Raw genomic sequence first — 27,491 nt, 5'->3', positions numbered from 1 at the left:
CTTTAACATTTCCCAAGATTTTCACCACTAATCATTACAAATATTAAATTATTTTTAATTTACAAAAGTAAAAGTAGAAAAATAAAACATTTGAAAAGATTTTTACAAAGTACAATTTATTTTCACAATAAAAAGTGTAATTTCTTTCACATTTCTTGAGTGTACAGACTAGCTTACACAATAAATGCCATTTAATATCTCATCTCATCTCATTATCTCTAGCCGCTTTATCCTGTTCTACAGGGTCGCAGGCAAGCTGGAGCCTATCCCAGCTGACTACGGGTGAAAGGCGGGGTACACCCTGGACAAGTTGCCAGGTCATCACAGGGCTGACACATAGACACAGACAACCATTCACACTCACATTCACACCTACGCTCAATTTAGAGTCACCAGTTAACCTAAACTGCATGCCTTTGGACTGTGGGGGAAACCGGAGCACCCGGAGGAAACCCACGCGGACACGGGGAGAACATGCAAACTCCACACAGAAAGGCCCTCGCCGGCCACGGGGCTCGAACCCAGACCTTCTTGCTGTGAGGCGACAGCGCTAACCACTACACCACCGTGCCACCCGCCATTTAATATACTACATTTAAAATCAGCAGTGTTCAATAAAGCCAATTTACAGCCACAAAAATAACATGGAACTATATTATGCAATTGCGGATTTCATTAAAGAATTTGGTGAGAAAATGAAAATGAAAATCTATAAATTATAAAATTGTAGCTTTTTTTAAAATACATGTGCAATGTTTGTAGTTCGTTCATAAAAAAAAAAAGTGCAAGTTTGGGGTCCACCTACCAATTGATTCTAATAGAATAAACTGTGTGGCTACAAACGTGAATGTGTGTATGTGAATGGGTATGGTTGTTTTTCTCTGTGTTAACCCTGTGATAAATTGGTGACATGCTCAGTGTGTACCCTGCCTCTCACACAAAGTCACCTGGGATTTGACTCCAGCTCCCCCACAACCCTCATAGATATAAATATCGGACATTTCAATCAATATAAAGACCAGTTAAAAGTCATGTTTGGATACACTTTAGACGTTGATCTGTCTCCACGGTTCCAAACACAGGGTAAATTTTCTCACACTTACTGAACTCTGCTTTAAATGTGTAAATAACTTTCCTTTTCATTGTATCACAGAAAGTAAGCTGACCTTCCTCCAAATCTAGATACACTCCTATCTTCGAAGGCGGCTCCTGATTGAGTTTGGTGACTGGTTCAGTCAGAGCCATGAGAGAACCGACCTGCAGACGCAGAGTCCAATACCCTGCTGCTGTGTTCAGTTTAGTAAAGCCATTACGTTGTGCAGACTCTTTCACTACACCGATTCTCCAATCATATTTCCCCGTTACATCTACCTCCCAGTAGTGTTTGCCTGTACTGTAGCCTTCTTGAGCTTGGACACACGTCCAGCCATCATACTTATGTTTGTATTGACTGAGGTAGTCATAGTAACTCTTTTCAGAATGAAACTCTTTGTGGGTCTTTGTTCTCACAGAGCGTCCATCCGCAGAGAGCTTGAGAGTGGGATTCGCAGTGTTCGGATCCAGAATCACTTTGGCTTAAAAACAAAGAAGTGATGTGTTGGACACATGATGATACAGCATTGTTAGTGTTAGTATTTTTAGAATAAACACCAAGTGGTGTCTCAGTCACTTTGAGTCTAAATCAAATGTCAAGGTCTAAATGCAATACCTGGTGATCTTGTGAGGGTTTTCCATTCTAAAACAAGAAACATATCCACCATGAGCATTAATACAATGGGTCAATCAGCTGTATCAAACATCTGCAGGCGTTAAGTCTGAAAGTAATTTCCAAAATTAGAACTGACCTGCCTTGGGAATCTGCGAACCACCTGGAAATGAAAAAAAAGAAAAGGCATTACACAAAAGGCTTATTTAAATCTGAGAAAATATACTGACATCTTCATTTAAGTTCCATGTGATTTTTGCAGTAATAATTCATTCGACTCCGACAGTTTAATCCAGTGACACAAAATACAATCACTCAAGAACTGAACAGTGGCTCTATAATGCTTTTAATCTCATCTGCTTTTTCAGATTTCTCTTCCTGATGTGTAAGGTGTGGCAACTGGAATGACAAAGATGTAACATGAACACACGGTGCAGGAACACACATGACCTTACAATCTAATTCATCATAAGATCATATCTTCAAATCATACATGAGTGCATTTACCTCAGACCTGGTTCTCTGTGGTCGTCTTCCTATGTTGTTGTCTCTGATGAACATCTGCCCTTTCTTCCTCGGTTTCTCTAAATCCAATGACAGGAGTTTTATTCTCTCTGACACTTTCTGAGCCCTAAATGAAGAGAAATACCATCAATCATTTAGCATGTTCTCTCATCTCATTATCTCTAGCCGCTTTATCCTGTTCTACAGGGTCGCGGGCAAGCTGGAGCCTATCCCAGCTGACTACGGGAGAAAGGCGGGGTACACCCTGGACAAGTCGCCAGGTCATCACAGGGCTGACACATAGACACAGACAACCATTCACACTCACATTCACACCTACGGTCAATTTAGAGTCACCAGTTAACCTAACCTGCATGTCTTTGGACTGTGGGGGAAACCGGAGCACCCGGAGGAAACCCACGCGGACACAGGGAGAACATGCAAACTCCACATAGAAAGGCCCTCGCCAGCCACGGGGCTCGAACCCGGACCTTCTTGCTGTGAGGCAACAGCGCTAACCACTACACCACCGTGCGGCCATTTAGATATAAACTCTAAATAGTGAATAGACAAACTTATTTAAAGCTCATGGGACTATCCATATTTTGCCCCCAAAAAACTTGTGCAAGTCATCATGACATCATTTTCACTTGTTTTCATTTTATTTTGAAATATCTGTTTGTTGTGCATCATTTTGTGGCTTCTTTAAATAAGTGAGTAAAATGTAAAATGTTTAAAATGTGAACATTTATTATGGTAAATATGCAAGCCACAAACCAAATTAACCTGTTATTCCTGGAGAACTGCTCACATTTAGAAATGGGAAATAATTCAGTATGGATTTTTCTCCCCAAACTAAACTTACCTTAAATTTGATCAAAGACAAAATCATCTGTATAAACCCCACCTAGAGAAAAAGATAATTGAATTTTTCCATGAAGAAACAAACTCCATTTTAACTGAATTAGTCAAACTGATGTGTGATAAATATGCATGTTTGGTGTGTTTTTGGTGAACTTTGTTGTTGGTGAACTAATGATGAGTAGATTGTTATTGTATCTTACCTGCTTTAGGGACATTACTGGTTTAAGAAAAGGCTCTGACTTGCAGACTCTTTGAGGTTCCTTCCTTTTGTGTGGATTTCCCAGACTGGCAAGACTGAGGGAAACCCCAGCGTTGTCTTCTCCTGTAAGAATGAAAGGAAACCTGCTCATCAAAAACATTTGACGCTTTTCTTATTTTATTATTATCTTAATAAGAAAAGTCATCACACTGAAGATGACCATTAACTAAAGACAAAGTCAATAAGGAATAAGGACGGTGTGGGTGCGCTGCTGTAGGGAGCTGCTCATAAAAGTTACTTTGCTTCTGAAATGTTCCTTTGTACACAAGAATTTCTCAACATACTTGAATCCACACGTACACTAACACAGTGAGAACACACTTGTTTCCTGTGGAATGAAATGAATTCTAGCACAATCAAACACAAGCAAGAGGATTAACACAACATAAAGTAATCGACATTCAGTCGTATGCACACAGACTCAGAGGGAGTGTGTACATATACAGTACAGTATACACTCAGTTTTGCACACTTTGACATGTTTCTGTTTCTTGTTATGATCGTACAATGTTGACATCTAAAAAGAGGAAGTGGTCGAACCACATAACCCTCATTGTTCTCATTCTGCCTTCACATGCAAAGTTACAGAGCAGTGTCTCTTCAAATATAATATTATCTAATGCATTCTCACACTCAGAATAAAGAAAGCTGCTCAACATTCAAAGTGTGTTTACAGGTTTAATGTGTCCCAAGTGCACGAATACAAACAGTATAAACGATTTTAATCAGTTTCATCAGAGGTTACTTCAGACTTGTATTTTTTGCAGGGGAAATTGTAAATAAAAAAATCATCCTGTTTCTTTTTTATCTGTTGTTGAGGAGATCATGTCGGTCTGATATGAAAATATCCAAATTAATCCAGAAGTAAGGTCTATTCAGTTTGTTGAAATGGTCCATAAGCGTTGGCAGACAGAGAGAACTGAGAAGGAACAAAACATGAACTAGTTTTTCACATCCTCTCATGGTGGAAGTGGCTGAACTTTCAATACTTGGTCCCTGGCTACAGCTGATTGACCTCCTTTCACTTCTTATGTGATGTGAACATTGAAAGTGCTGTGACACTCCCGAAGTGGAGCGTTAACACAGATCATTACTTCCTGCAGACTGTACAACCAGCACTGCTCACAGTAGACTCACATCTGTATGTCTGTCAATAGTTGATCCATGGGGGGGGGGGGGGGGGGGGGGGGGTTCAGGTTTTTTTCTGTTTTATCTTTTGCAATTACGACCACCTGATGTGTGCAATAAGTGTGTTCATCTACTTCATAATTCCTTTTATTTAATATTTATCTTAGGCATATTTGTCTCTTTTTAATGTGTGTGTGTGTGTGTGTGTGTGTGTATAGAGAGAGAGAGAGTGGAATTGGAATTTTCAATATTTCTGCATAAATATGGCCTAAAACATTGGAAATTTTTCATACACATCCTAAAAGTAGATAAACAGAAACCAGTTAAATAATTGAGACACAAATATACTTGATAATTTATCTCTCATCTCATCTTATTATCTCTAGCCGCTTTATCCTTCTACAGGGTCGCAGGCAAGCTGGAGCCTATCCCAGCTGACTACGGGCGAAAGGCGGGGTACACCCTGGACAAGTCGCCAGGTCATCACAGGGCTGACACATAGACACAGACAACCATTCACACTCACATTCACACCTACGGTCAATTTAGAGTCACCAGTTAACCTAACCTGCATGTCTTTGGACTGTGGGGGAAACCGGAGCACCCGGAGGAAACCCACGCAGACACGGGGAGAACATGCAAACTCCACACAGAAAGGCCCTCGCCGGCCCCGGGGCTCGAACCCGGACCTTCTTGCTGTGAGGCGACAGCGCTAACCACTACACCACCGTGCCGCCCTTGATAATTTATTACTGAAGAAAATAATGTAATATTGTTAGGACTGGGACTGTTTTGGCCTCTAGAGGCCGCTGTTATTTCCTTTTCTGGTCATGCATACCTGCAAACTCGTCAGAGAAAAAAAGGTGACAGTGTCCGGGGGGGGGGGGGGGGGGGGGGGGGGGGTGCGGATAATGGTGACGCCGACACTGAACTCAAGTAAGTGTTAAGAAATAAGAAAACAATAAAAGAACCAAAACACAAATTATATTATACTGAAAAACATTTATTTTTTCCTTCTCTAGCCTGGACAAGGGCTTCACAAACACTCTTACGCACGCAAACACCATGGAGGGAAACTGAAAAACACTATTTTTCAGTATGTTTTGCATGAATAATGAAAATGAATGAATATGTTTTACTTGAAAAACATTCGTGTTTTTTTTTCTTCTTAGCCTGGACAAGGGTTTCACAAGCTCGCTTTCGTTGTTTGGCCGCATGCCTCCTTCTGGCCAGACCCTCCTCTTCTGCCTTGGTTCTTCTGGCTGCGGCAGCGCTTGAGGATGGCTGGCAGTCGAACACCCTCCGTCTCTCCATCTCCTTCAAGGCTGCTTGCTTTCTTAAAGCTTTGTCCTTACTTCCAGCCGACAGGATGTTTTAACACATCTTCTGATCCACTGGCCCATACTTTATGTCTTCTCTATTGAACATTTCTACTGCAGTCTTCTTTTGGGTCAGCATGGTATGTTTCACAGTTTGGATGGCACTCAGAGTGCTGATGCTCATGCTGCCACTTTTTGAGTCAATGATTTCTGACATGTAACTGAAAGATGACTCAATCAGTGGCCCATGGCCTCGCATTCGTTGCATGCATTTCAGTGGTCGCTTCAAGTCTCTTCTAAAAAGTGGACATGCACACTATTCAGGCGCGACCTAATACGATCAAATTGATCGCAGTGCAACGCACGAACATTAGTACGAATGTTTTGCAACGTTTTGTGCACCTACAAGACTGATGCACGAGTTTTAAAGATCATAGGATGAATCGCAGCTCCCTGTGCGTCTGTTTTGCAACAATGAGACTGTTGCGCAACATTTTATGTAATCTTGCAATGTTTTACTATCAGTGCGCGATTTATCAGCTTCAATTTGCCACGCTTTGTCACTAGTATATAAACTCTGTATAGTCAGCTGCTTCAGACCACCACTGACCATGGATGCTGCTGCACCAATACCTCCTCGCCGTCTATTGGGATTGCTGAATGTCCGAGTACAACTCCAAGAACTCCAGCGAAGACGTTTGGGCGTGCTGGCATTACTTATCCGTCGTCGACTCTAACCTGACTCGTACGTGCACTCGTACCATGGATTCGTTAATTGCACGAGCGCCGCGCGTTCAATCGTCCAATTACCAGATGATTCGCGCCACCCTATCGCACTATCTTACAACACCTGCTTTCATTGTACAACAGTCGCAAGATATATCGCAAGATTTCATGCTTTTGCATTGCACAACGGTCGCTTTAGACGTGCAGGTTTTGCACGACTACTTTTTCATATGCGATTATTTCGGCAACAGTTAACGATCAATATGAAAATGTATCGGTCGCACGAATGTTTGTTCGCTTCTGATCGTGATCCAATTGTGAAACATGCTTTAGCAAACAAATATCTGTTGTTTTAGCTCCAAAAAGGCTGACTTACCCTCAATTACCATCAGAGTTTCCACATTAGGTTCAGGGGTCTCTTAACAAGCGCGAACATAGATGGCAGTGTGTTTCAAGATCCTGAGGCAAAGGCTGAGATTCCGATTGGTCCAGAAAAAATGTCAATTATAAGAATTGTCCAATAATGGCCTATAACATGGCAGCAAGCCCACCCCCCCTCTCTTGACAGGCGCGAGCTCAGTTGAGATTACGATCGGCCCAGATGCCCCCCCCACCCCAAAAAAAACCTCTCCGGTTCTACACGATTCACATGAATGACCAATTGACAATGAAAAAGGTGACTGTCGCCAAAAAGCGACAAGTTTGCAGGTATGAATGAGAGGGTGGTGCTTGAAAGTTTTTGAGCCCCTTTGAAATTTTCAATATTTCTGCATAAATATGGCCTAAAACACTGGAAAATTTTCATACACATCCTAAAAGTAGATAAACAGAAACCAGTTAAACAATTGAGACACAAATATACTTGGTAATTTATTATTGAGGAAAATGATGCAATATTTTACATCTGTGAGTGGCAAAAGTATGTGAACCTTTGCTTTCAGTATCTGGTGTGACCCTGTTGTGCAGCAACAACTGCATCTAAAGGTTTCTGGTAACTGCTGCTCAGTCTGACACATCAGCTTGGAGGAATTTTAGTTTTAATTTTCATTTTATTCTTGCGCACATTGCAACTTGCACATCTCCACATACACAATTACAGTGAGTGACAAGTTATGGTATTGCTAATATTGCTGTTGCATATCGCATTATGTTTCATTGCATATGAATAACAGAAGGACTGTATTATCTGAATAAAGTACAATATAAAGTGTATGTACATGTTAAATACAGGTTATTGTGCATATTAAACAAGTTATTACAAGAGGCAGCCAGATTTTGATTTAAAATGTCCTGCTATTTCATGGAGTCCATGATGCCGTGTACCCGAACAAGGTTTCCAGGGCCTTTGGAGGAAAAACAGCCTCGAAACATCACAGAACTTCCACCATATTTTACAGTTGGGGTCGGGTTCTTTTCATTATAGCCATTCTCCTTTTTATACCAAACCCACCTTGAGTGTTTTATTGCCAAAAAGCTCCATTTTGTTACATCAGACCATAGAACATGGCTCAAAGTTGTAGGATTATTTCACAAACTTCAGGCGCTTACTGTATGTTTGTGGTTAACTGACAGAAAAGGCTTTTTTTCTGGTCTACCTTCCAAATAATCTGTTGACATGGCGGTGGAGTCTGATGGTGGTTTTGGAGACGTGGAAACCCCAAGAGTTTACTTTTTTCTTGTAATTCACCAACAGTGATTCTTGGATTTTTTTTAACCTCTCTTACCATCCTCCTCACTGTACGTGGGGAAAAAATAATCTTGAGTCCTCTTCCAGGCAAGTTTGTAACAGTTCCAGTTGATGTCTACTTTTTTATTGTTGCCTGAACAGTAGATGAAAATTTTCAGGTGAGTAGCTTTTTTTTTCATAACCATTCCCTGACTTACAAAGGTCAATACACATCTCTCTCAATTGGTTTGTGTGTTCTCTTATATTTCCCATGTTGATGGATGACTAAGTGAATTTTTCCTCTGTGTCACCTCATATTTGTACCTCAGTTAATCAGGAAGGTTCCTACACACTCCAATCAACTCAAAAGTACAATTTTATGGGAAACATGCTTCAGTTACATCATGTTCACTATAATTTCCAGGGTTGCCAATAATACTGACACGTGTTTTTGTTGGAAATAATGATTTTTTGATGAGGGATTTCTTTTTGTCTGAAAAAAATTATTTCAATTAAAGTTTGGATTTTTCTCATTGTTTCAGTGTGAGATGAAACTACTTCACCAAAAGGTGTATTTTTTCTTGCCGTTTTTACTCATATTTACAAGGGGTGCCAATAATTATGGAGGACAACTCTCTCTCTCTCTCTCTCTCTCTATATATATATATATATATATATATATATATATATATATATATATATATACACACACACACACACACAGTGGGGCAAAAAAGTATTTAGTCAGTCACCAATTGTGCAAGTTCTCCCACTTAAAAAGATGAGAGAGGCCTGTAATTTTCATCATAGGTACACTTCAACTATGAGAGACAAAACGAGAAAAAAAAATCCAGAAAATCACATTGTCTGATTTTTAAAGAATTTATTTGCAAATTATGGTGGAAAATAAGTATTTGGTCAATAACAAAAGTTCATCTCAATACTTTGTTATATACCCTTTGTTGGCAATGACCGAGGTCAAACGTTTTCTGTAAGTCTTCACAAGGTTTTCACACACTGTTGCTGGTATTTTGGCCCATTCCTCCATGCAGATCTCCTCTAGAGCAGTGATGTTTTGGGGCTGTCGCTGGGCAACACAGACTTTCAACTCCCTCCAAAGATTTTCTATGGGGTTGAGATCTGGAGACTGGCTAGGCCACTCCAGGACCTTGAAATGCTTCTTACGAAGCCACTCCTTCATTGCCCGGGCAGTGTGTTTGGGATCATTGTCATGCTGAAAGACCCAGCCACGCTTCATCTTCAATGCCCTTGCTGATGGAAAGAGGTTTTCACTCAAAATCTCACGATACATGGCCCCATTCATTCTTTTCTTTACACGGATCAGTCGTCCTGGTCCCTTTGCAGAAAAACAGCCCCAAAGCATGATGTTTCCACCCCCATGCTTCACAGTAGGTATGGTGTTCTTTGGACGCAACTCAGCATTCTTTCTCCTCCAAACATGACAAGTTGAGTTTTTACCAAAAAGTTCTATTTTGGTTTAATTTGACCATATGACATTCTCCCAGTCCTCTTCTGGATCATCCAAATGCTCTCTAGCAAACTTCAGACTGGCCTGGACATGTACTGGCTTAAGCAGGGGGACACGTCTGGCACTGCAGGATTTGAGTCCCTGGTGGCGTAGTGTGTTACTGATGGTAGCCTTTGTTACTTTGGTCCCAGCTCTCTGCAGGTCATTCACTAGGTCCCCCCATGTGGTTCTGGGATTTTTGCTCACCGTTCTTGTGATCATTTTGACCCCACGGGGTGAGATCTTGCGTGGAGCCCCAGATCGAGGGAGATTATCAGTGGTCTTGTATGTCTTCCATTTTCTAATAATTGCTCCCACAGTTGATTTCTTCACACCAAGCTGCTTACCTATTGCAGATTCAGTCTTCCCAGCCTGGTGCAGGTCTACAATTTTGTTTCTGGTGTCCTTTGACAGCTCTTTGGTCTTGGCCATAGTGGAGTTTGGAGTGTGACTGTTTGAGGTTGTGGACAGGTGTCTTTTATACTGATAACGAGTTCAAACAGGTGCCATTAATACAGGTAACGAGTGGAGGACAGAGGACCCTCTTAAAGAAGAAGTTACAGGTCTGTGAGAGCCAGAAATCTTGCTTGTTTGTAGGTGACCAAATACTTATTTTACTGAGGAATTTACCAATTAATTCATTAAAAATCCTACAATGTGATTTCCTGGATTCATTCCCCCCATTCTGTCTCTCATAGTTGAAGTGTACCTATGATGAAAATTGCAGGCCTCTCTCATCTTTTTAAGTGGGAGAACACTGTAAAAAAAGAATAGTTGAGAATACTTGAAATTTCAAGGCAACAGTCTGCATTAAGAATTTTATGTTTTGCCAATGATGTGCCCATGATAATCCAAACTATGATAAAACTGTTATCTTTATTAAGAATTCTTAATTAAGTCAATTTTCAATTCCTCATTCTGCCAACATAGATTTCTCTTTTTGCTGAACAGTGGCATTCACAGTAGTACAAAAAGGCAATTGAGGTTATCAGACTTTTTTCACCTTTATTTGGATAGGATAGTGTAGAGACAGGAAATGAGCGGGACGGGGAGGGATCGGGAAATGACCTCGGGTTGGAATCGAACCCGGGTCCCCGGATTTATGGTATGGCACCTTATCCACCTGAGCCACGACACCATACCCACGGTGTTGGTTTTAAAAACTTTATTTCAATATTGAAGTTTTGTAATTGTGTAGAACAATGAAAAAAGGCATGTATAGTTTAATGATAAAGTGTGATAACCTCGGGGGTGTTGTGGCTCAGGTGGATAAGGCGCCATACCATAAATCCGGGGACCTGGGTTCGGTTCCGACCTGAGGTCATTTCCTGATCCCTCCCCGTCTCTCTCTCTCCCACTCATTTCCTGTCTCTATGCTGTCCTATCCAAATAGAGGTGAAAAAAGCCCTAAAAAAAAAAATTGTGATAACCTCAATTGCCTTTTTGCACTACTGTGAATACCACTGTTCAGCAAAAAGAGAAATCTATGTTGGCAGAATGAGGAATTGAAAATTGACTTAATTAAGAATTCTTAATAAAGATAACAGTTTTATCATAGTTTGGATTATCATGGGCACATTGTTGGCAAAACATAAAATTCTTAATACAGACGGTTGCCTTGAAATTTCAAGTATTCTCAACTATTTTTTTTTACAGTGAACTTGCACAATTGGTGGCTGACTAAATTGTGCAAGAGATGGTAAGAGAAGTAAAAAGTTCTCCAAAGCTCACTGTTAGAGAATTGCATCAAAGAGTAGCATCTTGGGGTCACAAAGTCTCCATAACAACCATCAGGCGCTATCTACACGCCAACAAGCTGTTTGGGAGGCATGCACGGAAAAAGCCTTTTCTCACTTACCGTACAAGCATAAATGTAAACGTCTGGAGTTCGCTAAGTGGTACTGGGACTATAACTGGGACCGTGTGCTTTGGTCAGATGAGACCAAGATAGAGCTTTTTGGCAACAAACACTAATACATCACAAAAGACGAATATGTGGAAAAGCACCTCATGCCCACTGTGAAGTATGGGGGAGGATCGGTGATGCTGTGGGCCTGTTTCTCTTCCAAAGGCCCCGGGAACCTTGTTAGGGTGCATGGCATCATGAACTCTTTGAAATACCAGGACATTTTAAATCAAAATCTGGTGGCCTCTGCCCGAAAGCTGAAGATGGGTCATCATTGGGTCTTTCAGCAAGATAATGACCCTAAACATGTGGCCAAATCTACATAAAAATGGTTCACCAGACACAAAATCAAGCTCCTCCCATGGCCATCTCAGTCCCCAGACCTCAACCCAGTTGAAAACCTGTGGGGTGAGCTGAAGAGGAGAGTGCATAGGAGAGGACCCAGGACTCTGGATGATTTAGAGAGATTGTGCAAAGAGGAATGGTTGAATATCCCTCTCTCTGTATTCTCCTATCTTGTGAAATGTTATAGGAGAAGATTAAGCGCTGTCTTGTTGGCAAAAGGGAGTTGTACAAAGTATTAACATCAGAGGTGCTAATAACTGTGGCACACATGATTTCATGTAAAAGAATTATTTCTTAATGTGGGATTTTTTTTCCCACTGAATAAATGCATTTGAATTAAAGGTTGGATTTTCTCTTTTTTTTTGCATTGTTGTCCTATATTATTAAAAAAAAAAAGAATTTATTAGAAGCCTAAGAACATATCTTAACGAAGGGTGCCAATAATTGTGGAGGGCGCTGCATATGTATGTATGTATGTGTGTGTGTGTGTGTGTGTGAGGAGTGTCATCTCATCTCATCTCATCTCATCTCATTATCTCTAGCCGCTTTATCCTTCTACAGGGTCGCAGGCAAGCTGGAGCCTATCCCAGCTGACTACGGGCGAAAGGCGGGGTACACCCTGGACAAGTCGCCAGTTCATCACAGGGCTTGTGAGGAGTGTAAGTAAGAAAATTAATTGATAAAAATGGAGGTGATTAAAATACATGTTAGTTGAAAAATAGAGATGAAAATGGATTTGAAATAAATATGTTTAGTTGATAAATTATTAGATGCAGGCATTTAGTAGATGCTCTTATCCAGAGCAACATACAACATACCCAGGGCAGCCTGGGGAGCAGTTGGGGGTTAGGGGTCTTGCTCAAGGGCACTTCAGCCATTCCTGCTGGTCCAGGGAATTGAACCAGCAACCTTTTGGTTTCAAAGCTGTTTCCCTTTAAGCCATGGGCTTCCCCTCAAATTAATCAAAATGGTTTTATTAATTTAAGGCTGATTTGATTAAATCAGTTACGATATCATAAAAAGAGCAATGTTTCATGGTTTTTGTTCATCATTCACGACACAAAACTGTCATTTATTATTTAATGAAAGTGGCATCAAGGGTGGAGTAACAAAAAAAAAACCCTGATAAAAATGGAGGTGATGAAAATGGATGTGAACTGAAAAATAGTGATAAATTGTCAAATGATTTGATAAACTTGGTTGACATTTTACTTGAAACAGTGTTACTCTGATAATCAACTCAACTGATTATTATTTACAGCAAGTAATTTGTGTTAATTCTGCCCAAAGTATCAATCAAAAATAAAACTGAGGAGAATTTTTTTGTTTTTCTGTTTTAAAACCAAAACAGGAAACCAGAAAATTAAAGGAGCAATGCTTTGTTTTCTTCATGACTGTGGTTAATTGAGCCTCTGTTCCTGAATCCACAGTGATTAGCCTCAGGTAAAATTTGGGGCCGTGGCTTTGAGATGCGTCGCGGTCATCGCACCGAAAGCAGAAAGCGCTCTTCCAGAAGCTTCTACACAACCAGAGCAACATAACCTTCTACAAAATGATTTATAAATTTATCATTTTTAAAATTTGGTTGAATGTTTCATAGCATCTCTCTAAGTTGACGAATTATTTTGCCAATTTTTTAAATGTCAAAATGTAAATATAAAAAGCTTTAGCCCATGCGCTCATAGATACTGTGAACCAGTGCTTTAAGTGGGCCGGTACGCACCGGTACGGAGTACCGGCACTTATCAATTTTAGCCCCTAGCGTACCAGGACTTTTTACGGCGTACCGGCACTTCTCATGAGCTCATCGTACTCTGTCTAGAAAGTTCTATTTCTCTCCTTGCGATTTGTGATCATACTCTTCCTGTATGCTCACGCATATCAATATCTCTCAGTGCTTTAAGTGGGAAAAAATAAGTGCCGGTACTCACATTATTTGACTGTTGCCAGGTAAATTATGCGGTGGGTGACAGTAACAGCAGACCAAGTAATATTTAAATAAATTTTACAAATATTTTTACAAAATAAGTTTGTTTTTTATTGAGCTTTCACATTTCCAGATAATTTATGTTTATCTTGTTCATTTGGATATTGGCCCAAGGGAGGTCATCGGGGGGGGGGGGGGGGGGGACCTCAGGCTGATGCACAAGGGAACTGTGGACACACATGAGAGAAATACAGAGATGAAAGATGTAGACAGTGTGTGTGGTTCGTCGTTCTTTGTCATCATATTCACCCGGTCCGTCAGTAGTCCGCGCTCTCTTTTGGCCCTTTTGAATCCACGCCAACATTCGCGATGTATGGTAGTTTAATTTAGCGAATTAACCTAAGTTACCTCAAACCAACCGCAGAACCAGAGACTACCACAATGACCGCCCAGTAACTCAAACTCGCGGTAATGTTCAGCAGCACTCAACGTTCGCGAGACCTAGTGACACTTCAATATCCCTCCTCCTCTCGTCTCCTCCGTCCTCTGTCCTCCTCCACTGTCAAACACAGACTGTATACGGTCTATGGCAGCCCTATGGTCAAACACGGTGCCGGAGGGCAGAGGACACGATTGGAGGAGAGACAGTGCTTTAAGTGGGCCGGTACGCACCGGTATGGAGTACCGGCACTTATCAATTTTAAGGCCAATTTATGCTGACAACCCAGTCCTCACAGATGGTGTCGCAGATGGCGTCTGCGAAGCCTCCCCCCTTCGCAGACGCTCTGCGCGCACCACCCAAAAATTGTGAGACGGAAAAAAGAACGACGGACCACACACACTGTCTACATCTTTCATCTCTGTATTTCTCTCATGTGTGTCCACAGTTCCCTTGTGCATCAGCCTGAGGTTCCCCCCCCCCCCCCCCCCCCATGACCTCCCTTGGGCCAATATCCAAATGAACAAGATAAACATAAATTATCTGGAAATGTGAAAGCTCAATAAAAAACAAACTTATTTTGTAAAAATATTTGTAAAATTTTAAAATTATTTAAATATTACTTGGTCTGCTGTTACTGTCACCCACCGCGTAATTTACCTGGCAACATTCGAATAATGTGAGTACCGGCACTTATTTTTTCCCACTTAAAGCACTGCTGTGAACTGCTCTGTTAGGTTTCCTATCTATCTATCTATCTATCTATCTATCTATCTATCTATCTATCTATCTATCTAAAATTATAGTTTTGTAAAGCACTTTTTTCAGAAAGGTGGCATTTCCATTTGCTTTTCATGTCATGCATGTGACTTAAATGCCAAAAATGTGTTTGCATTTCAATTTTGCAAAATCTTGTTTTATACAACTGTCTGAAAAACTGCCTCATGTGAGGCATAAAACCTTTTTGCAACATTTGAAAGTTTTTTTTTTTAAATTTGCCTGTTTCCATTACTCTTTTTTTTAGATCACTACTTTAGGTTGGGGAGGAGAAACTATTGCAAGAGGAGAAAACCCAGCTTTAATCACATTATATCACTTAATACACATACAGACTATTCGCAGTTATGTTTTGTCAAAGTCATCTAAACATGTAGACATCACCGTTCTCATCCTGCCTTCACATGCAAAGCTGCACCACAGTGTCTCTTTAAATCTTATATTATTGAACACATTCTCACACTCAGAATAAAGAAAGCATAACAATCACAGTGTGTTTACAGGTTTAATGTGTCCCAAGTGCACAAGTACAAATATTATAAACTATTTTAATCAGTTTCATCAGAGGTTACTTCAGACATACTTTTTTGCAGGGGAAATTGTAAATAAAAAAAAGCATCCTGTTTCTTTTTTTTTTTTTACCTGTTGTTGAGAGGGTCATGTTGGCCTGATATGAAAATATCAAAATTCATCCAAAAGTAAGGTCTACTCAGTTTGTTGAAATGGTCCATAAGCTTTTGGCAGACAGAGAGAACTGAGAAGGAACTGTTTTTTCACATTCTTATGTCCATCCATCCATCCATTCATTATCTGTAGCCGCTTATCCTGTTCTACAGGGTTGCAAGCAAGCTGGAGCCTATCCCAGCTGACTACGGGTGAAAGGCGGGGTACACCCTGGACAAGTCGCCAGATCATCGCAGGGCTGACACATAGACACAGACAACCATTCACACTCACATTCACACCTACGGTCAATTTAGAGTCACCAGTTAACCTAACCTGCATGTCTTTGGACTGTGGGGGAAACCGGAGCACCCGGAGGAAACCCACGCGGACACGGGGAGAACATGCAAACTCCACACAGAAAGGCCCTCGCCGGCCCCGGGGCTCGAACCCAGGACCTTCTTGCTGTGAGGCGACAGCGCTAACCACTACACCACCGTGCCGCCCTAAATAAAATGTGTGCTTTACATTCACTTTTCAGTTTTAACATTCAGTTGTCAACATTCAGTTGTCTTTGCTCTTATGCTGTTTTGTTAGCTCCTCTACTTTCTGTAGCTTCTGGTCAGCATTTAGGTTTTTCAGCTTGTCCTGATGTCTCGTCTCGAAGTGCCTTCTTAGATTAAATTCTTTCAGTACAGCCACATTGGCTCCACAAATAAGACACACGGGTTTGCCAGCAATGTCAGTAAACATATACTCAGCCTCCCATCTGTTTTGAAAGGCTCTATTTTCTGAATCAACTTTTCTTTTCGCCATTGTCAAAGGCTAGCTTTACAGACAGTAACCATAGAGACAGTAACAGACGCTTGACTTGAATAACCCGGGAATGTTGGTGCGCTGCATTATGGGACATGCAGTTTGTGTGTTATCCAGTCCTGTCGCGAGATCTCAGTCTTAAGGGGGACTTATGAAATCCACCAGGGGGGCACCACTATTATTAGCTTATTTTTGCACACTATTCGGGCAGCCCTAATCCCGCACAGTAATCATCACATTAAACATAACCAACAGCAAACATGACCGGACCAGCAACAGCCTGCGACATCAGTCCCCTCTCTCTCTCTCACACACACGCGTGCACGCACACAACAAGTACACATAACGTATTAGATCACAAGCAGCATCTCAAACTAAACAAACAAAAACTCCACGGCGGGTGCATTTCAAAGCAACCAACAGAGGGGTAGCTACCAATTGCCATTACACACACAATTTGGACCTACTTTTGGCCCTTTTCCACTACCCTTTTTCAGCTCACTTCAGCTCGCTTCAGCTCACTTCAGCCCGACACGGCTCGCGTTTCGACTACCAAAAACCAGCACGACTCAGCTCGCTTCAGCCCTGCTTAGCCCCTAAAACTCGCACCGTTTTGGAGTGGGGCTGAAGCGAGCCAAGCCGTGCCGAGTGAGGTTGGGGGCGTGAGCAGACACTCCCCTGTGCACTGATTGGTGAGGAGGCGTGTCCTCACATGCCCACACACGCCCCGCGAGCGCGCTGGGATCTGTAAACACCGCAAACCCGGAAGAAGAAGAATTACGAATTACGAGAATTTCTGAAGCCTTATGCGCCTCGCCTCATCTATACGCTCTTGCCAGTATCTGTTGGCGTTGTCGGTGACAACAAGCCACAGCACCAAGACCAGCAACACTAACGACTCCATGTCCTCCATGTTTATTGTTTACTCTCCGGGTCGTGAGACTACTGCTTAAAAGCTCACTGAATCAGTGACATACAGAGAGCATCGTGGACGAGTTCGCGGAGCGCAAGGCTCGTCGTATGCCCTTCAAATAATGCGCGCAGTAGGCTATTGATGTTTTATTATGAGTCATGTACAGTATGTCGCCTAATGTTTTTTTGTTTCTGAGTTACATGTTCGTTTGAAGGACTTAATGTACAAAATAACATAGTTGCACCCCGGAGTGTTGAAATTGGTAAACACAGTGCATTCAGTGAGGTTTGCACCGCCCTCCTTTTATTTCTGACTCTTCCTGTCACCACTCTGAGCGCTCATTCGTATGCCCTTCAAATAATGTGCGCAGTATAGGCTATTGATGTTTTATTATGAGCCATGTACAGTATCCTAATGCTTTTTGTTTCTGAGTTACATGTTCGTTTGAAGGACTTGATGTACTAAATAACATATAGTTGCACCCGGTAGTGTTGAAATTGGTAAACACCGCAGTTGCGGACATTTTGTAGCCTAAAATGATGTTATGATAAGCTTTAATAAAGGGCAGGGTCATTTGCCCCGCCCCCGGCCCAGCTCTGACTTGTTCCGCCACTGTCACTGATGTCACTGTTTGCGCTGCTTAACGACATCACGTGACGTCCACCCACTTTCGCTAACTCCACCCAATGTGTCCACCCACTTCCAGCCAGCACGGTTCAGCGCGGTTGTAGTCGAAATGCAACTCCAACAGCCCCGCTCAGCTCGACTCAGCACGACTCAGCACGGCACGGCTCAGCCGCGTTTGTAGTGGAAAAGCGGCATTTGAGTAGAGTGCCAACGCTGTCCTCTCTTTCATCTTCTTTGCCAACGACATCATGTGTTGGTTTATCCGAAGTTGCCGGTGTTGGGGTTTTGAACCAATTACGTATATCCATATTTAAGAGAGCGCGGAAACTAGCTGCTGTCTGCTGGCATAAACTCGCGCTTCATTTTCCCACCCAAAAATGCGGGTAACTGATTGGTGCTTGTCAACACTGACTGATGTAATTACGTAGCTAACTTTCCAACAAACTCACACAGTTTTAATATGTTTAATGTCTTAGTGATTATGCAACACTGGAAGTTTTAACCCAAAGCGAGTACAATAAAATGAAATTAGGATTTTATTTATCTATTTATTTATTTGAGATCTGTGATTGGTGGGCTTGCACTGCCCCCAATGGCCCACCCACAGCGACGGCCTATCAGCGCATCATATCACCGGGCCATTAATAACGATAATGTATAATGTAAAATGGTCTCGCGGGCCGGATATAATTGTTTGGCGGGCCTTAAATGGCCCGCGGGCCTTGAGTTTGACACATGTGCATTACAGTAATTCATTACTTTTGTAACGCGTTACTCCCAACCAGGGGCGCCGCTAGAAATCTTGGGCCCTATGAAAGATTACAATTTAGGGCCCCCCGGTAAAATTTTCAAGCTCAAGCAACTGAATTTTAAGTCTGTTTTTGGCTGGCACTTTTACTTTACTACGCGTGTGATCAGCTACCTAGCAAGTTTAGGTGATACAATTATTTGGTATATGAACATTTTAAATGCAGAACTGTCAGAATTAGACTGAATAGACTGTTGCCTTAAAATGAACATTCCATGATATATATGGAAGATATATATATATATATATATATATATTTTTTTTTTTTTTTTTTTTTTCTTTTATGAGCAACTATTATTAGGCCACTCAGTAGCTTATGGAGTTCATTCAATCCAAATGTTTGTGTTGAGATAAATTGCATGCATCACTGTATCAGTATGGATTTATAACATTCTGTATGCACATTATGGATACTCCAGAGCCCTCCAGCAAACATCATCAATAATCAGGATTACAAAATGTATTCCTTTGTCTCCTCCATTTATTGACTTATTGTATGTGATCAAATGTATGCCTTGATGAATAACTACACTAGTTTTTTGATACAATCACATAGTGCACTGCAAGAAATCCACAAAGTGTTTTTGGTTTCTTTTAGGCATCACACATTTATTAGAAAACACAGCAAATGTTCAAATATTCAAGTTAAATACCTAGCAACAGTATCAATAAATCCACACATGAACAATAACAATGATATCTATGACCACAGCTAATGTGCAAAATATTAAAGTTAAATACTTAACAATATCAACAAATCCACACATGAACAATGGCAAAACATCTAGACTTAATTATACAATAAAGATACCTATGAAAAAAGGTGATTTTTTTTCACACACAGTGTGATATCCGGACTTCATAATTTATCACACCTGCTCCTGCTTCGCAACTTCTAGAATGTACACCTCTGTTGCGCGCAGAGAGAAACTGACAGCTGATCTAAACTGCGCTAATCCCGCGCCCAGAATCACACTGTACCATTAGTAAAAAGGGTGGAGGGGTGAAATGACAATATCATAAATAATTCAAGAAAAATGTTATAGCAAATCATAACCATGTATAATTTGCATATTTTAACAGATGAAATGAAATATTTTATTTCAAAAACTTACACAAGACAAAACTATTAAAATAATATTAATATCCCTCACAGGGCCCCCCTGTCAGTGCCAGGCCCTTAGAATCGTCCTAACTCCCCCAGCGGCGCCCCTGCTCCCAACACTGCTTATATGTACAAATATAAGTTTGTAAATATTTCTGAAGTATGTATATACAGTATAGCTTATACAATAAGTGGCATTTAATATACTAAGATTAAAATCATCAATATTAGATAAAGCCATTTATACATCCATGAAAATAGCATCACACTATATTATGCAGTTGCAGATTTCATAGAAAACAAGGCTACAAAAAGAAATTAAAATCTGTAAATTATAAAATTGCAGTTTTTTTGAAAAATGCATGTGCAATGTTTGTAGTTCATTATTGAAAAAAAGTGCAAGTTTGGGATCCACCTGCCTAACTGATTTAAATGGATGAAACTCTGTGGCTATAAGTGTGAGTGTGTATGGTTGTTTTTCTCTGTGATAGATCAGTGACATGCCCAGTGTGTACCCTGCCTTTCACACAAAGTCACCTGGGATTTGGCTCAAGCTCCCCCATGACCTTGACAGATGATGGATGTTTCAATCAATTTAAAGACCAATTAAAAGTCATGTTTGGATAATCTTTAGAGGTTTATCTGTCTCCACAGTTCCAAACACAGGGTAAAGTTTCTCACACTTACTGAACTCTGCTTTAAATGTGTAAATAACTTTCCTTTTCACTGCATCACAGAAGGAAACCTGACCTTCCTCCAAATCTAGATACACTCCTATCTTCGAAGGCGGCTCCTGATTGAGTTTGGTGACTGGTTCAGTCAGAGCCAGGAGAGAACCGACCTGCAGACGCAGAGTCCAATACCCTGCTGCTGTGTTCAGTTTAGTAAAGCCATTACGTTGTGCAGACTCTTTCACTACACCGATTCTCCAATCACATTTCCCCGTTACATCTACCTCCCAGTAGTGTTTGCCTGTACTGTAGCCCTCTTGAGCTTGGACACACATCCAGCCATCATACTTATGTTTGGATTTTTTGAGGTAGTCATAGTAACTCTTTTCAGAATGAAACTCTTTGTGCGTCTTTGTTCTCACAGAGCGTCCATCCGCAGACAGCTTGAGAGTGGGATTCGCAGTGTTCAGATCCAGAATCACTTTGGCTTAAAAACAAAGAAGTGATGTGTTGGACACATGATGATATAACATTGTTAGTGTTAGTATTTTTAGAATAAACACCAAGTGGTGTCTCAGTCACTTTGAGTCTAAATCAAATGTCAAGGACTAATTGTAATACCTGGTGATCTTGTGAGGGTTTTCCATTCTAAAACAAGAAACATATCCGCCATGAGCATTAATACAATGGGTCAATCAGCTGTATCAAACATCTGCAGGCATTAAGTCTGAAAGTAATTTCCAAAATTACAACCCTGATTCCAAAAAAGTTGGGACAAAGTACAAATTGTAAATAAAAACGGAATGCAATAATTTACAAATCTCAAAAACTGATATTGTATTCACAATAGAACATAGACAACATATCAAATGTCGAAAGTGAGACATTTTGAAATTTCATGCCAAATATTGGCTCATTTGAAATTTCATGACAGCAACACATCTCAAAAAAGTTGGGACAAGGGCAATAAGAGGCTGGAAAAGCTAAAGGTACAAAAAAGGAACAGCTGGAGGACCAAATTGCAACTCATTAGGTCAATTGGCAAGAGGTCATTAACATGACTGGGTATAAAAAGAGCATCTTGCTGTGGCAGCGGCTCTCAGAAGTAAAGATGGGAAGAGGATCACCAATCCCCCTAATTCTGCGCAGACAAATAGTGGAGCAATATCAGAAAGGAGTTCGACAGTGTAAAATTGCAAAGAGTTTGAACATATCATCATCTACAGTGCATAATATCATCAAAAGATTCAGAGAATCTGGAAGAATCTCTGTGCGTAAGGGTCAAAGCCAGAAAACCATACTGGGTGCCCGTGATCTTCGGGCCCTTAGACGGCACTGCATCACATACAGGCATGCTTCTGTATTGGAAATCACAAAATGGGCTCAGGAATATTTCCAGAGAACATTATCTGTGAACACAATTCACCGTGCCATCCGCCATTGCCAGCTAAAACTCTATAGTTCAAAGAAGAAGCCGTATCTAAACATGATCCAGAAGCGCAGACGTCTTCTCTGGGCCAAGGCTCATTTAAAATGGACTGTGGCAAAGTGGAAAACTGTTCTGTGGTCAGACGAATCAAAATTTGAAGTTCTTTATGGAAATCAGGGACGCCGTGTCATTCGGACTAAAAAGAAGAAGGACGACCCGAGTTGTTATCAGCGCTCAGTTCAGAAGCCTGCATCTCTGATGGTATGGGGTTGCATTAGTGCATGTGGCATGGGCAGCTTACACATCTGGAAAGACACCATCAATGCTGAAAGGTATATCCAGGTTCTAGAGCAACATACCGTATGCTCCCATCCAGACGACGTCTCTTTCAGGGAAGACCTTGCATTTTCCAACATGACAATGCCAAACCACATACTGCATCAATTACAGCATCATGGCTGCGTAGAAGAAGGATACGGGTACTGAACTGGCCAGCCTGCAGTCCAGATCTTTCACCCATAGAAAACATTTGGCGCATCATAAAATGGAAGATCCGACAAAAAAGACCTAAGACAGTTGAGCAACTAGAATCCTACATTAGACAAGAATGGGTTAACATTCCTATCCCTAAACTTGAGCAACCTGTCTGCTCAGTCCCCAGATGTTTACAGACTGTTGTAAAGAGAAAAGGGGATGTCTCACAGTGGTAAACATGGCCTTGTCCCAACTTTTTTGAGATGTGTTGTTGTCATGAAATTTAAAATCACCTAATTTTTCTCTTTAAATGATACATTTTCTCAGTTTAAACATTTGATATGTCATCTATGTTCTATTCTGAATAAAATATGGAATTTTGAAACTTCCACATCAGTGCATTCCGTTTTTATTTACAATTTGTACTTTGTCCCAACTTTTTTGGAATCGGGGTTGTAGAACTGACCTTCCTTGGGAATCGGCAAACCACCTGGAAATGAAAAAAAGGCATTACACAAAAGGCTTATTTAAATCTGAAGAAACATATTGAAGTCTAGTTCCATGTGATTTTTGCAGTAATAATTCATTCGACTCCAACAGTTTAATGCAGTGACACAAAATACAATCACTCAAGAACTGAACAGTGGCTCTATAATGCTTTTAATCTCACCTGCTTTTTCAGATTTCTCTTCCTGATGTGTAAGGTGTGGCAACTGGAATGACAAAGATGTAACATGAACACACACTGCAGGAACAAACATGAGCTCATTACCTAATTCATCATAAGAGCATATCTTCAAATCTTACATGAGTGCATTTACCTGAGACTTGTTTTTCTGTGGCTGGTTTCTTATGCTGTTGTCTCTGATGAACATCTGCCCTTTCTTCATCGATTTTTCTAAATCCTTTGGCACAGGAGTTTTATTCTCTCTGACACTTTCTGAGCACTAGATGAAGAGAAATACCATCAATCATTTAGCAGGTGATATAAACTCTAAATAGTGGATAGACTGAAACTCATTTAAAGCTCATGGGACTGTCCATATTTTGCCCCCAAAAAAGTTGTGCAAGTTATTATGACATAATTTTCACTTGTTTTCAGTTTATTTTGAAATATCTGTTTGTTGTGGGTCATTCTGTGGCTTCTTTAAATAACTGAGTAAAATGTAAAATGTTTAAAATGTGAACAATTATTATGGTAAATATGCAAGCCACAAACCAAATTAACCTGTTATTCCTGGAGAACTGCTCGCATTTAGAAATGGGAACGAATCAAGAATATGTATTTTTCTCCCCAAACTAAACTTACCTTAAATTTGAAAGATGACAAAATGGCCTTTATAAACCCCACCTAGAAAAAAAGATCATACTTGAAACTGTCCATGAAGAAACAAACTCCATTTTAACTGAATTATTCAGATGTGTGATAAATATGCATGTTTGGTGTGTTTTTGGTGAACTTTGTTGTTGGTGAACTAATGATGAGTAGATTGTTATTGTATCTTACCTGCTTTAGGGACATGACTGGTTTAAGAAAAGGCTCTGACTGGTAGATTCTTTGAGGTTCCCTCCCTTTGTGTAGATTTCCCAGATTGTCAAGACTCTGTGAGACCCCAGTGTTGTCTTCTCCTGTAAGAATGAAAGGAAACCTTTTTATCAAAAACATTTGGCACTCTTCTTATTTTATTATTATGTCAATAAGAAAAGTCATCACACTGAAGATGACCATTAACTAAAGTCAAAGTCAATAAGGAATAAGGACAGTGTGGGTGCACTGCTGTAGGGAGCTGCTCATAAAAGTTATTTTGCTTCTGAAATGTTCCTTTGTACACAATAATTTCTCAACATACTTGAATCCACACGTACACTAACACAGTGAGAACACACTTGTTTCCTGTGGAAGGAAATGAATTCTAACACTCAAGAGTGTTAAAGACACAAATCACAAACCAGCCAAACTAGAAATGCTACATACACAGGCAAGAGGATTAACACAACATAAAGTAACGGACAACCTTAATTAGTCAAATACACATGTACACTCAGTTTTGCACACTTTGACATGTTTCTCATCATCATCATCTCTAGCCGCTTTATCCTTCTACAGGGTCGCAGGTGAGCTGGAGCCTATCCCAGCTGACTATGGGCGAAAGGCGGGGTACACCCTGGACAAGTCGCCAGGTCATCACAGGGCTGACACATAGACACAGACAACCATTCACACCTACGGTCAATTTAGAGTCACCAGTTAACCTAACCTGCATGTCTTTGGACTGTGGGGGAAACCGGAGCACCCAGAGGAAACCCACGCAGACATGGGGAGAACATGCAAACTCCGCACAGAAAGCCCCTCGCCGGCCACGGGGCTCGAACCCGGACCTTCTTGCTGTGAGGCGACAGCACTAACCACTACACCACCGTGTAAGTAAGTAAGTAATTTATTTGTATAGCACATTTAAAACCAAAGTGCTTCACAGTAAAATAGTAAGAAAAATAAAATAGAATAAAATAAATTAAAAGAAATAAATACAAAATATACAGAAATATACAGGTACCAGTACTGACAGATGAGACAGAGCAAACAAGACAGGAAAGAAACAACAGCACAGCAATACAACAATACATACAGTAATAGGGTCTCCATCCCAGAATCCCACAATTTCAAAGGTCATTGAAGGCAAGTCTAAACAGGTGTGTTTTGAGAGAGGTTTTAAACACTGACACCTCAGATGCAGATCTCAGTTCCTGTGGTAGACTATTCCAGAGACGTGGGGCATAGACACTAAAGGCCCTATCCCCTTTCATGGAAAGCCGTGCACGTGGGACCATCAGCTGTCCCTGGGATGCAGATCTCAGTGACCGTAAAGGGACATATGGACTTAACATGTCCACTATATTTGTTGGAGCATGTCCATGTAATGCTTTAAAAACTGTCAGTGCTACCCACTGACATGTTTCTGTTTCTTGTTATTATCACACAATAATGACATCTAAAAGGAAGTGGTCAAACCACATAACCATCACTGTTCTCATCCTGCCTTCACGTGCAAAGTTACAGAGCAGTGTCTCTTTAAATCTAATATTATTGAACACATTCTCACACTCAGAATAAAGAAAGCTGCTCAACATTCAAAGTGTGTTTACAGGTTTAATGTGTCCCAAGTGCACGAATACAAACAGTATAAACAGTTTTAATCAGTTTCATCAGAGGTTACTTCAGACTTGTATTTTTTGCAGTGGAAATTGTAAATAAAAAATCATCCTGTTTCTATTTTACCTGTTGTTGAGGAGATCATGTTGGTCTGATATGAAAATATCAAAATTAATCCAGAAGTAAGGTCTATTCAGTTTGTTGAAATGGTCCATAAGCTTTGGCAGACAGAGAGAACTGAGAAGGAACAAAACATAAACTGGTTTTTCACGTCCTCACATGGAGGGAGTGGCTGGTCAGACAGATCACGGAATCCAGGGACACATGTCAGCCCAGGGGCATTTTGAGTTATTGACAGATTCAGAAAGTACAGTTTCTAAGCTTTCCAATGATGCCTTCCATGTGGAGATCTGACAATATTTGAAGAATGTGTGGCCTTTTGAAAGTGCATACCTCTTCAAACAGGAAAGGGAGAAAAATCACCCTCAAAGTTTTCCATCTCAGCTACTCTGGGTGCTGGGGAAACCAGAGCACCCAGAGGAAACCCATGCGGACAACATGCAAACTGCACACAGAAAGGCCCTCACCGGCCACGGGGCTCGAACCCGGACCTTCTTGCTGTGAGGTAACAGCACTAACCACTACACCACCATGCTGCCCACTGACATGTTTCTGTTTCTTGTTATTATCACACAATAATGACATCTAAAAGGAAGTGGTCAAACCACATAACCATCACTGTTCTCATCCTGCCTTCACGTGCAAAGTTACAGAGCAGTGTCTCTTTAAATCTAATATTATTTAACACATTCTCACACTCAGAATAAAGAAAGCTGCTCAACATTCAAAGTGTGTTTACAGGTTTAATGCGTCCCAAGTGCACGAATACAAACAGTATAAACTATTTTAATCAATTTCATCAGAGGTTACTTCAGACTTGTATTTTTTGCAGTGGAAATTGTAAATAAAAAATCATCCTGTTTCTATTTTACCTGTTGTTGAGGAGATCATGTTGGTCTGATATGAAAATATCAAAATTAATCCAGAAGTAAGGTCTATTCAGTTTGTTGAAATGGTCCATAAGCTTTGGCAGACAGAGAGAACTGAGAAGGAACAAAACATGAACTGGTTTTTCACATCCTCACATGGAGGGAGTGGCTAACAGCCACTCCCTCCATGTGAGGACGTGAAAAAACAGTTCATGTTTTGTTTCTTCTCAGTTTTCTCTGTCAGACAGATCACGGAATCCAGGGACACATGTCGGCCCGGGGGCATTTTGAGCTATTGACAGATTCAGAAAGTACAGTTTCTAAGCTTTCCAATGATGCCTTCCATGTGGAGATCTGACAATATTTGAATAATTTGTGGCCTTTTGAAAGTGCATACCTCTTCAAACAGGAAAGGGAGAAAATCGCCCTCAAAGTTTTCCTTCTCAGTTACTCTGGGTGCAGGGAGGGCACATAATGGTGCTCACTTGCATGACATTAAGGAAAGCCCTACCCCCTACTAGCTAGCATGATGCTACTTTCATGTAAACAAAGATCAACACGTCAATTTTCCTTCCATGCAAAGTATGCCCAAAACAATTATGAAGTACAAAAATAAGTCCTAAAGTATACTTTAACATTTTGTGGTTAAAGTGAAATAGTGAAATTAAATAGTGAAATTACATGCCTGTATGCAGCTTAAGTAGCCACGAGCTCAGCTCGTATCATACAGCTGATTGGCGAAAAAAAAAAAA

At 40.7% G+C, this 27,491-nt stretch overlaps 1 protein-coding gene across 2 annotated transcripts; it reads right to left on the bottom strand.

The window, feature by feature from the left end:
• Positions 1–99: 99 nt before the first annotated feature.
• LOC132891646 (butyrophilin subfamily 3 member A1-like) lies at positions 100–26,856 on the bottom strand. 2 transcript variants are annotated; one of them, XM_060929434.1, is made up of 9 exons: positions 26,743–26,856; positions 25,877–25,987; positions 24,107–24,228; positions 23,909–23,950; positions 23,421–23,546; positions 23,270–23,312; positions 1,845–1,868; positions 1,709–1,735; positions 100–1,574 (listed from the first exon to the last, which is right to left on the bottom strand). In XM_060929434.1, the coding sequence occupies exons 2-9, from the start codon at positions 25,893–25,895 to the stop codon at positions 1,030–1,032; spliced, it is 948 nt and encodes a 315-aa protein (XP_060785417.1). In that variant the 5' UTR covers positions 25,896–25,987; positions 26,743–26,856; the 3' UTR covers positions 100–1,029. The 2 variants fall into 2 exon arrangements, with proteins under 2 accessions (XP_060785417.1, XP_060785416.1); XM_060929433.1 differs by lacking the exons at positions 100–1,574; positions 1,709–1,735; positions 1,845–1,868 and adding exons at positions 20,202–21,183; positions 21,318–21,344; positions 23,066–23,089 and having other exon boundaries at positions 26,743–26,852.
• Between the last annotated feature and the right edge of the window lie 635 nt (positions 26,857–27,491).

Source organism: Neoarius graeffei, chromosome 9 (assembly GCF_027579695.1).
Source record: "Neoarius graeffei isolate fNeoGra1 chromosome 9, fNeoGra1.pri, whole genome shotgun sequence".
NCBI classification, from domain to species: Eukaryota; Metazoa; Chordata; class Actinopteri; order Siluriformes; family Ariidae; genus Neoarius; species Neoarius graeffei.
The sequence above is the reverse complement of the archived record's forward strand: the minus strand, read 5'-3'. Positions and strand labels throughout refer to the sequence as shown.